This window comes from Prosopis cineraria, unplaced genomic scaffold, assembly GCF_029017545.1.
Source record: "Prosopis cineraria cultivar Desert tree isolate PC_DT_omini unplaced genomic scaffold, ASM2901754v1 PC10, whole genome shotgun sequence".
Taxonomy (NCBI): Eukaryota; Viridiplantae; Streptophyta; class Magnoliopsida; order Fabales; family Fabaceae; genus Prosopis; species Prosopis cineraria.
Genome location: NW_026555341.1, coordinates 37903611 through 37917325, shown reverse-complemented (window position 1 = coordinate 37917325; position 13715 = coordinate 37903611). Strand labels below are relative to the sequence as shown.

The following is a 13715-nucleotide window of genomic DNA, read 5'->3' as shown; positions in this document are numbered from 1 at the left end:
CAAACTGTTTTTAAATTAATATAAAGAAATACATTTTTCTTTTGTTTTATTTGAAAAAAACAAGTTCTAAAATTAGTTTGCAACATAGTTTTTAAAAATGATAAATGAGAATAAAATAAACCAAGACCATAGTTTTTGAAAATTACACTATTTAGAGTATGTTTAATGTTCAGTTAGTGAACTAGACTTCAATAAGCAATAGCCGTGACTTCATCAATCTCACTCCAATGGATCGACATAAGAAGATACTAAAATGGTAAGACTAACTTGAGAAAATAATTGGTAAAAGGTAGTAAGTAATAAAGCAAGCACGGCAAGAGAAAATCTACACATCAAGAATTTTTTGTGCATTAAACCAGTGCCTTCACGTACGCATTGAATCTTATACAATGTGAACACTCTTCTATTCGGATTGCCCACTCATGAATTAATTGAAGTTCAAAATCTTATCATGCTTGATCAGATTGTAACTTTAGATCACACGTCCCAAAGCTAACAATTGCAAGGACTAGCTTGTTCAACAAAATCATCATATGGAAGTGGAAATCATGATTTTATATAACCCCCACTTTGGGTGTAAAAATTTGCTTCTGGCTAAGAGCCAATACAATAGGAGAAACAAGCTTAGTGCAATTAACTAAATTTTCCCTTTGTACAGTCCAGCTATGACCTTTGTACCACCCCCCAAAAAAAAAAGGGAGATTAACTAAAGCTCCTCGTTTAGGTATACAATTAAGAAATTTAGTTTCATCATTCAATCCAGATGGTCATGGCACTATCTCTAAAAGATTCATGGTCTAAACAAACCGGTCTAGCCCTTGAGGGTGGCAGAATTTTGTCTTCACCAGAAAGTGTTGTAATACAAGCTCTTATTTACTAAAGATAATTCGGTTTACAACATCAACAGGCAAAGCATAAGCTGGATCTATTGGTTTCACTCCTGGATATTCAAGTAGTGAAAGTCCTGCAAGAACAAACAGAACAACTTGAGCATCCTAAGCAAGCTTTTCAATGAAAAGGAATTACAAAAAGCCGGTGAATAAGAAAATGAACAATTGGCAAGAAGAGGAAGTATCTCTTGAAGAATTTGGGTTGAAGGTAAGAAAAAAAGAAAAAGAATTTGGGTTTGATCCCTTTCAGAGCATGCTAGAATTAAAAACCAAAATAACAAAAATGAAAAAGTAAACGAACTACAGCAGAAAGTTGAGAATATGCATAGTTAGTGAAGTTGAGGATCTAAGTTAGTGGTCATCAATACCCCCATACATCGGAAAATCTCAACACACAACATTGGAGAAGTGGGGAAGATCCCATACCAGTAATGGCAAAAAGCCCAAACAACAATATTTCCCCGCAGGAAAAATAATGAATATTATCTCAAATAACTCAAGGGACGAACACAAGATAGATACAGAAAAGTGGAGGTGAATTACCCGCCACCCCAAAATATGTATGGAAAATATCCACAGCATCATCAGGTCTGTCTGAAATTCCTCCATTTTCGGTGTCCTTCAAATTCAACAAAGAATACTTTAGAGAAACTATACTGAAATTAATACTTCCAGATAACAATCAGGAACATACTGATTTATAATCACAATAAGGCAACTAAGCTATAATAACCTGGCAGTCTAAGATAAACTTTATAAGCTTCTCCTTATTAATCCAATGAACCCTATCAATCATGATCAAGCTAGAAAGAACCCACCATGAATAGCAAACCTGACATGATCCAAAAGCACGTCAGAGGAATAAAAAAATGTCCACAGGGGCACTTATAGTGATGCATCCAACTTTTAGGAGGTTTACTCACATCAGGTAGTTTCTCAGGACGGCCATTTAAACCTCCAGATTTTACTTGTCGCTCACATAACCACCAACCGAGTAGGTCCTTGTCAACAAGATCCAGTGAACCCGTTATAGCAAGAGCTGCAACACAACAGAAGACTGACAGAAGGCAGATATCATACTGAGCTTCAAATCTACAACTCATTTTAAGGGACATTTATTTCAGTTTTCTTCATGAAAAAAATCATTTTTAAAAAAGAATAATAGCTTTTGAGAAATAATAGGATTCCAGGATATTTGCTTAAACTTTAAAAATAATCAGAATCTGGAAAAAAAAAAAAAGGATAACATATTTCTTATTATTTTGAGGAGTTGCCCTAATTTTCTTTTGAAAATAACAAACAGTAAATAAAAGAGAATGTTCATAAAAATACACACAAAAATATCATAAAATCTAAATCTGAGAATTCTTAAATAATAAATAATCTTTTTAAGATTGTAACCGAACACAAAATAATTTCTGTTTTTCATAAAATCTTTAAAATATCTGAAAATCACTTGTTTGTCAAGACTCTAATTCATTCATTATAATGATACTATTCCATTGAAGGCTTGGCTAGAGTACATAAATTACATCAGAAGTAATACTGTAATACTACAAACAACGTATCTAAGAGCTTTGCGCCCCCGCTAATCACAGTAATATGTCTAATATTTGCATAACACTATAACCAATCATTAATCAGACCATGCCAAAGCCTATGAAAAGCACCAAGGAAAGAATTGAGCACAAATCAGGATATTCAAATAAAAGTAATAACTGACATGTTACATACTTTGCCCAGCATGAGATTCCCCACCAGGTGTACAACCAAAACCACCGTCCATATTTTTGCAGCTTAAAATGTATTTCATGGCCTTCTCCACATTAATTTTATCCAAATGATGTAATATTGATAGACAATTAATAGCAATATATGAGAACCTGAGACAGAATTTCATAAACTTAAATCAGGAAGACAAAACACACAAAAAAGGCTCAACCTTTCAAGGTATCATCAAATTGGGATGGGTAAATTACCGTGTATCAACTTCACCCCAAATATCCCCTGAAAAGGATCCATCTTCATTTTGCAGGTTAACAATATCTAACATAATTGTTAAGAAACATAGGATCCAACATGCTTTCTGGCCAAAGAAATATTTCACTGATGGTGACTTGAAATATTGTGCATCAAATACTTTACAAGAAACAAACGTTCGTCTGCACAACAAAGGATTTGAGAATGCAAAGCAACTCAAGAGTCTAACAATTTATATGCTAGAGGATACATTTTGTCACCTTATCCACATCAATAATGTCAAGCTTGTTGAAGAGAGCCAAAACCTGAACAGCACTTAGCGTATACAGAATGTGCGGGTCATGTCCAACGTTACCACTAAATCCCCCTAAATATCACCAAGCATCTCATCAAATGTAAAATGTGTCAAAAAAAAAAAAAACCTGAACCAAGAAAGTAAGAGATCAAATAAATTTTAATAAACCTGACTCATGTTGACAACTCATGACCCATGAAACAACCTCATTTACATCCACAGTGTCTAGCTTTCCCAGAAGATCAAGGGTAGTCAGTCCCCAGTATGCCCCATTCATTCTTAGATGCTCCATCAACACAGACTCAAAGTCGTCTTTCCTCTGAGAACTCAGAAACGAAAAGGATAGAGGAAAATTGATAACTCGTAAGACATTAAGATCTTAAGCATAAAGTAAGTTTGAAAGTAGCCAGCCACTCAAGATTACATATTTTCTTCAGTTATAATGCATAAATAGGAAGCGCACCTTTTCAGCAGCTAAAACATATTGAACATGTTTCTCAGCCACCAGCTCCCCCATCTTCCAAGTAAACTGCACCAACAAATTAAGAATGATCAAATCAGAGATTACAGTGCTTCATTAAACCCATAAGTTCCTTATTTTATAAGAAACATGTGAGAAGGTATGACAAGATTCTGATACCACTACTATTGTAGATATTTATGTTTTGCTGACAGGCAAATACCCTGCACTGAATGATCTATTTGTAGCTCTAATACATTTCCATAAATTCATCAAAGTTACATAGCAAGTAATATCGTCAAAACAGGCCATCTCAAACCAGCCAGTCTGGGCCAGGCCATTAATAAACAGGCTGCTTGTTCTGTGTTTGTATCCATGCCAGCTGGCTAATGAGCCAGCACATCATCCAATTGATTAATTATTCAATATTTATTCATCTGACCAAACAAAAACACATTAAACTCCAATAAAACAATATAACACAATAATCATTAACCTGAGCTGTGTCAACAGTAAAACCAAGTGGCACATCTGAAACCATGGGTGTGACCCAAATGGCACAAAAAAGGAAAAAAAAGAACATTGATATTCAACATTAAAATTTTAATTATTATAGAAGTGAAAATTTTGGAAAAACATTTTCTGAGGGCAATAGATAGTCTACAAAAAGCATATGTGGGCCCGGGAGTTAGTTGAGTGCGGGGCAATATATTAGGCACCTCACAACACCTATTGCTAACCAATAATATTTCAATAAATTATATTCACCATATTATATAATTCTCAAACTAGAATCTGGAAGCAAAAAGAGTGTGAATTCAGCCAAGACTCGTGTCAATAATCATCAAGGATTTAACAAGATTCAAGTTTATGCATGAAAACTATAGATGACTATCTAATCCTATTCCCTGCCTTGCATAACCCAACATGCCAAAATAAGGATGACTGTATGCTGAATTATCAGTACTGAAAATTAAAGTGGGGGCAGCATGAATTTTAAACACTAACACAAGATACAAAGAAAATTTTCAGCATACCCAAAAGACCAATTTGGGCAGAATAATTCGTCATTAAAACTTCGCGCATGATGGAACCAAGGCTGTATTTGTACTGTTTGTGAATTATAGTTCAGTTTAACCTCAATCCAGAGCCAGGGATGAACGAAGGTTAAACCTCAAGTAATACTAACCAGTCATAGCAAATAAAGGGGGGAAAAATACAGAAAACAAACCCACAGAGATCTTCTAGCTTTTAAGAGGCTAGAGTCTCTCCCGCACAATATATGCCAGATGCCTTGCGGTCTCTCCTATTCTCACACCTCACACAAGTCAGGCTTGGCCATAGGCCGACCTATATTACACCCAGTGGGGGCACTGCTTCACTGACATCTTTGAAATATGCAGAGTTGATATCATATTTTTAATTTTTGTTTCAGATGCTTTAAAGAAGACGCCTTGGTAAGACAATTGATTCAGGCAACTTCTCCAAGCCACTGAAGAATAACAATGATAACATTCTTGCAATTTATGATCTTCCAATCAATTAAAATGAAAAAAAAATTAAAACAAAAACAGTGCGACGGCGTCCGACGCAGGGTTGACGATGAACAGATGATGACGCATGGAACAAATTCAAATCTAGATTCAGAGCCAGATTGAACAATTCAATCTCGTACCTAGTTTATTAGTTGCCGGAGAACAACCACTGACAGCGGTGGACGGCGAGCTCGACCAAGTGTGTACTGCCTAACAAAATGGAAATAGGACTCTTCTACTCCACAAGACCAGTGAGGCGAGTGTGTTTTGTTGGGGTTATAAAATTAATTCATTTTCTATGAGCGTCCTATTTAGTTTATCGGATCGATCGCAGTGGTAAAGTGCGCTCCCAAGTGGCGAGGGTAGGGTACCAAAAGCAGAGGAAGCTGTTGGTCCCGTGGAGGAATGCATAGGCCGGAGCGAAGCCGTCGGTTTTGAGCAGTATTTAGCATTGTCATCTATCATCTATCATTATCATTAAATCCGGTAATTCAACCGGGCCAAATTTATTTGAGTCTCAATTTAAATCGGATTCAATTAAATTGAGTTTAAAATATTTTACTTTCAAAAAAAAAAAAAACTACATAGTCAAATACGGCACAAACTTTTCTTGGTCGGATTGATCCATTGAACTTGACCAAAATCATTAATTCCACATACATATAAACTTAAAATTCCAACAATCAAACTTATTCGAATCAAATTATATTTTATCTTTTTAAAAAAACTCATAAATTCAAACTTGACTTTAACTTTTTTAAAGTTATTTCGAGTTTAACCCAAATTACCGACTTTAATTTATCTCAATGGTTTTATAATTTTATTGAATTTTATTTTTAGTTGTATAGTTTTTTCCTAATGTTTTCAATATTTTTAGTTTTAGAAAGATTGAATGACCTTTACTTTTCAAGATCTTATAGTTTTCATTTCTTTAATATTTTTAGTCCTTACAGAAACATTAGAAAAAAAATTATAGGGATAACAAATAAAATTATAGAGAACTAAAAATTATATTTTCAATTAAATCAAGATTGATTTCATTTCCGTTCACTCACAGCAAAAAATTAGAAAATTAAAATCCAGTTGAACTGGATATGTTTTTTAAAATCTTTTAATTTATATTTTTAAAATATAATTTATATATATTTATATCTAATAAGCATTATGAAATATAAAAATATAAAAAATATATACTCCATCCGTTCAAAAATATAAAGTATTTTTAATTGAATCTCACCTCTTAATAAAGTAGTTACCTACTTTCAAACTAATCATATATTTTCATATTTATCCCTATTAAACACTCTATAATAAATATAAAATTACTATCAATAGGGGCATTTTAAAAAAAATAATGATTACACCTCAAAAAATTAAAAATATTTTACATTTTTTAACATTCAATTTCTCAAAAAATGTCTTATATTTTTTAACGGAGGGAGTATGAATTATGTGAGTGTATTTTAAAATTATAAATTATAAAATAAGTATACATATTTTGGATGAAAATGATATAATATTGATAGACGTTATCTTTTTTTATTATATATTATTTTGTTTGAAATTTAAATATTTATTTTTATTACTATATATGATTATTTCTTTTTATTTTGAACATATAATATTTAAAATATATTAATTTATTCATAATTGATTAGACCACAATCTGATTATTAAACAGTGAACAAATTCATTAATTGGTTCAGGTTTCATTTTCATAACATTGGTATTCACATTGCTTCCTGTCCCAACAATAGATTTGCACTGAATTGGCTATCCTTAATGTGCCAAATGTGCCACAGAAGTCGTATTGTCCTTTTAATATTTTTGAGAATTGGCACTTAACCAAATCTAGAGATCTCAAACCAGATCTAGTGGTTGCTTCTCCCATGTTGCTCAGCGAGAGACCAAAAATTAGAAGCTAAAGGCTGTGCGATTTGAGGTGACAGCGACGGAACTATCTGGCTGGGAGGTGCAATTCGCCGTGGGAGCTATTTATGCCGTCGATGGAGAAGGCGAGGAAGGAAAGAAGAGAAGAGGATAATATTTGTTGTCAACATAAATTTTTAACAGACATTTTAAACTGCAAACTTCATTTCGAATGAACCTCTTCTGATTGTTAGAACTCAGAAACGGCCGGCTCGATTCATGTGGATTCAAGCCCTTACACCCGATTTTTTCCATGATTGACAAGAAACGTTCAATAGTTTAAAGTTTAAAAAAAAAAGTTAAAAATACTTATAATATTATTAAAATTAGTGTAAAAATGATCAAATAATTAATTTGCCCTGACATCATTAATTTTCAATATTAAATGCTGATTATGTTAGTCATATGTTAATTTTTACTGACGGAACTAAAATGAGGGAGCAAAAATATTCATAAAATCGTCGCCCAGTACCATCAAGTAACTTAAAGTGAGAAAAAAGATAAAAATACCCATAATGCTACTTTTGTAAGTGCAATAGTGATCAATTTATCAAATTCCTTAAATGCTAACTGTTTAGCTGACATAAGTAAAAGTCGACTATTTTTTCACTAACATGGACAAAAGTTATTCTCAAGTAGAATTACACAAAGATTGATTGGTCATTGTATGAATGCCATGTAAGACAATATCATTCTGACCGAACAATAAATTAAATTGCTCACTTTTTTGTAGAGTCGGTAATTCGGGCCAAGCCCGACGGGCTAGCCCGAATTGGCCCAAAAAATTTTAGAGCCGGGCTTAAAAAAAAGGTATTTTTTTATGTTCGGGCCTATTCGGGCTGGCCCAAATAGGCCCGAATACCCGAATAAAAAAATTATATTTTTAAAAAACATACATAATATAATAAATATTAATTAATTCTTTAAGTTTTAGATCATTTTATACTAAAATATCATATATTTGAGTCCTAGATATCATTTAAGTATTAAAAAAATATATTTTATATTTTTTTATAAAATAAAATAATTAATTTCAAAGTAAAAAAATAATTAAAAATAATTTTAAAAATTAAATTCGGGTATTCGGGCCGCTCGAAACCCGAAAGAATTCGGGCCGGACTTGACTATTCGGGCTTTTCTAGGAGTCGGACCTGTTCAGGTTCGGGCTTATTCGGGCCCAGCCTATTCAGGCCGAGCCCGAATAAGCCCGGCCTGCCCGAATTTTCGGCTCTACTTTTTTGTAGCAATATTAAAAACCATTTGAGGATTTTGAACCTCATCATAAACAAAATTGTTTAAGGTTATGCTAATATTCTTAAGATAAGTGGTATAAGAAGTGTGTGTGGTCAAGAAAGTGTCATAGACAATCTCCTTCATAAAGCGTGTGTGTTCTTTGTTTTTTATAGTGAGCCACAGCCTCTTCATTCTGTACAACCTATTTCACTATATTGAATCTTAAATTTTGCAAATAAGAAAAATGAGTGGAGAGAGAGAAAGGAAGAAAAGTGAGATATGTGGGGATAGAAAGAAAATACGTGACATGAATTTTGACAAATTAATCACTATTATGCCTATTAAAATAATATTATGGATATTCCTGCTCTTTTTCTTATTTTAGACTATTGAATGCTTCTGATTAATGAATTTATGGGTATTTTTGCCTTATTTTAAATCCACCACAGCAACGATTGACACATGATAAGAATAGTTAGCATTTAATATTAAAAACTAATAGTGTTAGGAAAAATTACTTATTTGTTTACTTTTGCACAATCTTAATAACATTATTGATATTTTTACTCATTTTTTTACTTTAAATTACTTTAACTCTTTTCATATTTTACCCCTTTTTCAAGACTGTTGTGAACTTTTTAATTTTATTTGATTTAAGGGGGAGGGGGAGGGGGACCTTGGATGGGACGAGGGAGAGCCCCTCCCCTTGTTTGGATGGGAGGAGGGAAAGCTCCTCTCCCCTTATTTGATAAGGTAGAGGCCATTTCCTTCCCTCCAAGGGATCCCCTCCTTGGATGGGATGAGGGAGAGCCCCTCCCCTTGTTTGGATGGGACGAGGGAGAGCCCCTCCTCTTGTTTGATAAGGTGGAGGCCATTCTCTTCCCTCTAGCTAAATATAAGGTTTGAATAAAATTAAATATTATAAATTAATTAAAATAAAACAAATTAAGATTCTTATAATTTTTAAAAAATTTAAATAAAATTAAACATTATAAATTGTTTTCCAGTTGTTGGCTTTCAACATTTTTTCCAGTTGAATCCCTCCTTAGCTCAAGTAACACACCTCTTAAGAAATGAAAAGAAGCTTCCACCAAATATCTTTTGCTCAGATCACAATTGGCAATATCAATAACAGAACGGTAAGAATAGCGATTTCAAAACGAAACCCATCAAGATTTCTTAAATAATGATCACTTTTAAATGTTTTATCAATATAAAAAAACTTTAAAATTTATTAATTTTATTTTAAAATTTAATAAATTTTTAATTTTATTTCTATTAAATATAGACATTTTAATATATTTTTTCTTTCACATTTAATAAAAGATAAAAAAATTTATAATAAAAATTTAATAACGTAATTTATAAATATGATTAAGCTTAGCATTAAACAAGAAACGGATTATCAATAAATAAAGAAAACCCAGCCTTTGAATATGGAAAATACCCTGTGAAGGTCAAAACAAATTCAACAAAAGAAGCAGAAAAACCAAGTGGAATCCATCGCTACCTTAATATTCCGCCCTTTGGATTATTGAGAAAGCCCCACAATGCTATCGATTTCAAACCTATCAAATCATAAATTTTGATCAAAACACAAAGCTTTCTCATAAAAACCAAACAACAGGGAGAAAAAAAACCCAGAAAATACCTTAGAAGAGAATCGCCGGAAAAGAAAGCGGATTGCAGATGAAGGAGACGCAAAGATCGTGCTGAGAGAGAGGCGAGGCTGAGATGAAGAGGAATCGCAAGCCTGCAGAGTTGCAGCTGAGGTTTCCTCTACAGTCATGAGTCCACACGGTGGGTTTTGAAAAGGTCAAAAGAAACCAGATTGGAAAGGCGACCCCGGTTTGAGCCCATCTTTAAAATCTATTGAGGCTGGACTCTAAAACTTAATTTTTTAAAAAGTAACTTTTTAAACTCAAATTCTCATAAAAACAGATTTAAATAAGTAGCCTTCAAAATCCAACCCTTCTTCTTAATGAGCTAATGAATTGAGTCATTGTCACTCCCATACCCATTTCATTCCAGCTCATCGCACTAATATGGTCGTAATGTTAATGGAGAGAATGACAGTATAAAAAAAAAAATCTCATAAGAATACTGCACGATAAAATCTCTTCGCAACTAAATTCTTAAATTCATTATTCCTTTCATGTTTTCGTATTAATTTTTTTTAAAAAAACGTTTTTTATTAATCTTCTTGCGAGCCCTTGTCATTTCTAGCATCATAAAATATCAAATTGCTCCACGAGACTACCCAAATAATGAACATAAAACTTGACATCGCAAAATGTTCATAACAATATTTTGAAAGGCGCTTCATCATTCTCACATGGGAATGAAAAACAAATATCAAATTGAACCTGGGAATATCATTTATCATCCTCGTTTTCAAAACTTGCGAGAAGAAAATTGGTGTTTAAAGTTGTTCCAAAGCCACAAGTCCAAAACCGAAGGCTGATACAATCCAATCTAGTTCATTCTCCTGATGAGCTCATTTATGTAATTCTCTCTGTTTCCAGCATCGCCTCCTTCAACATAATGGTTTCTCTTCTTCTTCAGTCCGCCTAAAGGTGCCTTGAGCTTAAATGGCCAAAGGAAGTTGTTGGCCTCCTTAAAGTGGGGGCCCACTGTCATGATCTCATGGATAAGATCCTCAGTGCAGATGATTCCATGCTTGCCCAGCGCCTAAGGAGTGAGTGATCATCACAGCAAGTAGCACCATGCAGTCATTACTCATTAGTTTCACATTTTATAGGTTCGCTCACAGCTAAAAAAACAAACAAACCTGCTCAATGATGGAGTTGTCAGTTAAAGCAATTCTCTGCTTGTTGACCTTACCATAACCCCTCTTGTAAACAAGTTCTCTAACACTCTTAAGATTTGGGTATCTGAAACAAGACGAGGTTTACTGTTATAGAACATAAACAACATCACAAGCAAACGTAAATCAGAGGAAATTTCCATACCCATAAGTCACATAAGGTTCGACTCTATGCAGCATGTTCATCGTGGCTTTGTTAACTTTAAGGAATACACCATTGAAGATCTGTTGCAGAAGTCAAATAAGGATGACTGCACTGGCTTTATACATTATCGATTTAACTGTAAGTAAAATTCCCTAGACATGATATTATAATCTTAGTACCAACAGAATACATGATTTCAAGATTCTCCTATTGTCTTCAATAGCTTAATTAAGGATTCCCTCAGGCATGGATTTTGAAATCTAGATGTTAACTAAATGCAGCATCACACAGCCAAAACATGTCCAATTGATCGATCACATAGACAGACAGCCAACCACTTCCCCATTACAACAAGTATTTTTACTTGTTCAAACTATGCTTCCACTAAAACTTGTGGTGAAACGAAAACATAAAATTGAGTAATGGAAAAATCAATTTCTCATTCTAAGACGATCATAGTACCTGTCTCAAACGCAAGAGCTGCAAGATCTTCCTAGTCTTTGGATGCATGGCATTGATACTGAAAAATCATAGTTTATTTGTGTAAGAAGAAGCAGAATACATAGGAACTTGAGATCCATTATGAATGAAACACATACCCTCGAATACGAATAATAAATAGAAGTTTAGCTTCTGGATCAACATAAAATCCACCCTTAAGCTTGGCCTCACGTTTCAATCTAATTAATTCCTTCTCCTAAACAACCAAATTTATGATGAAAGTAAGGGGAAAAATCAGGCACCACCATAAATTAGGACAATCAACCAAGAATAAAGGACTAGCGATATTTACTTGTTCCTGATACTCCTTGGCGTACAGCTTAGCTCTGTTGAAAATCAACTTACGGCTCTCTGCTCTCTTCTTCTTAGCAGCTTCAACATCCTGTTTTTTGGCCAGTGCCCATTCCTCTTCCCTCTTCCGCTTCTTCAAGACAGACTCTGGAACAATAGCCTTAACCTCCTCACCCATCTATGAAAGAAAATAAATATACGAAGTGTGATTACAATGAGATAATGAGGGCGATTCAGGCTAAAACGCTTATCATATGGGAAAATAAAGCAGACACTATCAGACTCGGACAAGATTATTCAGAAAATTTCAGTGGTCTTAACGAGGCGATACTCAATTTGTTTCAGACCAAAAACGGAAAATAATAGTTACATTGGTCCCCTACTCTAAAAAACTTGTAGAACCATCTAACTTCCCCTAAACTCGCTGAAAGCGGATCAAAATAATAGATAGAACCCATATAATGAAGGTAGAAAACAAACAAAACAAGTGTTAACAATGCCGATTTACTCGTTCAAGCTACGTAAAAGAAAGAAAAACTTGTTCACCAAAATATTCACCGTTCCTTCGAAAGTGAAATCTCTCTTAATGACCAAGCGAGAAATCAAATTTACAATGTAACAGCGTAATGCAATTAATTGACGAAACACATAAACTCGGTATCTAGAGAGTAGAATGAGGCAAAGAGCGGATCGTCAATGGATCACGGAAGCTCGAAAAGAGTATAATTTGCAGGCTACTCACCGAGTCTGTTCAAACGTGAAGTCAGGCGCAGAGGCTAGGGTTTAGGAGCGACAAGTGAATGAGGAGGATGCATCGGGTTTTTGTAAGGTTCCTCAGTTATGCATTTTTCTTGGTCCACAAATCTATGCCCTTTTGTAGGTTAAATTGGATGCGGATCTAATTTTTGAGCCCAAAACCAAGACATATGACAACTATTGCTATGGGCCCATTATGTTTAATGTAGAGTGATACTTTGAAGGTATCTTTTAGGAAAAAACACAGCTGAACATTTTTTTAATTATAAATTTAGTCCAAAACTTTAATTAAAAATAACTTAGGGCTTATTAGATAGCCTATTTTAAAAATATTTTTCTTTTCTCTAGAATAAAAGGATAAAAAAAATTTATTTGAAAATGTATTTTCAGAAAGTATTTTAAAGAATAAAAATAAAATATTATTTTAAAAAATAGAAAAATAGAAATATCTTTTAGGTATTCTAAGATTATTATTTTAGAGAATAAGAGAGAAGAAAAAAAAAATATCTAGGGCTTGTTTGGTTTCTGTTCTTAATTTTTGTTTTTAAAAACTACTTTGTAATATAGTTTTCAAAATTATTTTTAAAACAAAATAAAATAAAAATCTCTTGAGTTATGTCAATTAAAAGACAAACTGATAGTGATGGTTATAAACAGTTAATGATAGTGATTAAAAATAAAAATTGATTAAGATGACTATAATTTTTAATAATAAAATATAGTGTATTTTTAAAAACAAGAAAAACAAAACAAAAACAACTTAAAATTGTTTCTATTTTTTGTTTTTAAAAAGAAAAATAAAAATAGTTTTAAAAACAACTAAATAAAAAATACTTATCCAAAGAAATTTTTAAATTTTTATGTTTTTAAAAA

General features: G+C 33.1%; 2 protein-coding genes across 5 annotated transcripts; both read right to left on the bottom strand.

The window, feature by feature from the left end:
• Nucleotides 1-534: 534 nt before the first annotated feature.
• On the bottom strand, nucleotides 535-10324 carry LOC129322140 (geranylgeranyl transferase type-2 subunit beta 1). Of its 4 annotated transcripts, XM_054968220.1 has the most exons (11): nucleotides 9974-10324; nucleotides 9833-9890; nucleotides 3629-3694; nucleotides 3334-3484; nucleotides 3131-3237; nucleotides 2870-2976; nucleotides 2625-2773; nucleotides 1814-1947; nucleotides 1624-1722; nucleotides 1434-1509; nucleotides 535-964 (listed from the first exon to the last, which is right to left on the bottom strand). In XM_054968220.1, the coding sequence occupies exons 3-11, from the start codon at nucleotides 3680-3682 to the stop codon at nucleotides 870-872; spliced, it is 972 nt and encodes a 323-aa protein (XP_054824195.1). In that variant the 5' UTR covers nucleotides 3683-3694; nucleotides 9833-9890; nucleotides 9974-10324; the 3' UTR covers nucleotides 535-869. The 4 variants fall into 4 exon arrangements, with proteins under 4 accessions (XP_054824195.1, XP_054824196.1, XP_054824194.1 ...); XM_054968221.1 differs by lacking the exons at nucleotides 9833-9890; nucleotides 9974-10324 and adding an exon at nucleotides 5301-5607 and having other exon boundaries at nucleotides 1814-1929; XM_054968219.1 differs by lacking the exons at nucleotides 9833-9890; nucleotides 9974-10324 and adding an exon at nucleotides 5301-5605.
• A 263-nt stretch (nucleotides 10325-10587) lies between these two features.
• Nucleotides 10588-12948, bottom strand: LOC129322141 (60S ribosomal protein L7-2). The gene is made up of 7 exons (XM_054968223.1): nucleotides 12829-12948; nucleotides 12088-12264; nucleotides 11894-11991; nucleotides 11757-11814; nucleotides 11295-11374; nucleotides 11114-11216; nucleotides 10588-11013 (listed from the first exon to the last, which is right to left on the bottom strand). The coding sequence occupies exons 2-7, from the start codon at nucleotides 12262-12264 to the stop codon at nucleotides 10798-10800; spliced, it is 732 nt and encodes a 243-aa protein (XP_054824198.1). The 5' UTR covers nucleotides 12829-12948; the 3' UTR covers nucleotides 10588-10797.
• Nucleotides 12949-13715: the final 767 nt, after the last annotated feature.

Bases quoted from the DNA above. Each gene is read 5' to 3' on its own strand.
- LOC129322140 (XM_054968220.1), bottom strand. From the start codon at position 3,682: ATGGGGGAGCTGGTGGCTGAGAAACATGTTCAATATGTTTTAGCTGCT. The intron at 2,977-3,130 runs GTGACAAAATGT...TTCTTTGGCCAG, and splicing joins ACATTATTGATGTGGATAAG to AAAGCATGTTGGATCCTATG. The intron at 1,723-1,813 runs GTGAGTAAACCT...GGATCATGTCAG, and splicing joins GTCCTGAGAAACTACCTGAT to GTTTGCTATTCATGGTGGGT.
- LOC129322141 (XM_054968223.1), bottom strand. From the start codon at position 12,264: ATGGGTGAGGAGGTTAAGGCTATTGTTCCAGAGTCTGTCTTGAAGAAG. The intron at 11,992-12,087 runs GTAAATATCGCT...TTGGTTGTTTAG, and splicing joins CCAAGGAGTATCAGGAACAA to GAGAAGGAATTAATTAGATT. The intron at 11,014-11,113 runs GTTTGTTTGTTT...CTCACTCCTTAG, and splicing joins ACAACTCCATCATTGAGCAG to GCGCTGGGCAAGCATGGAAT.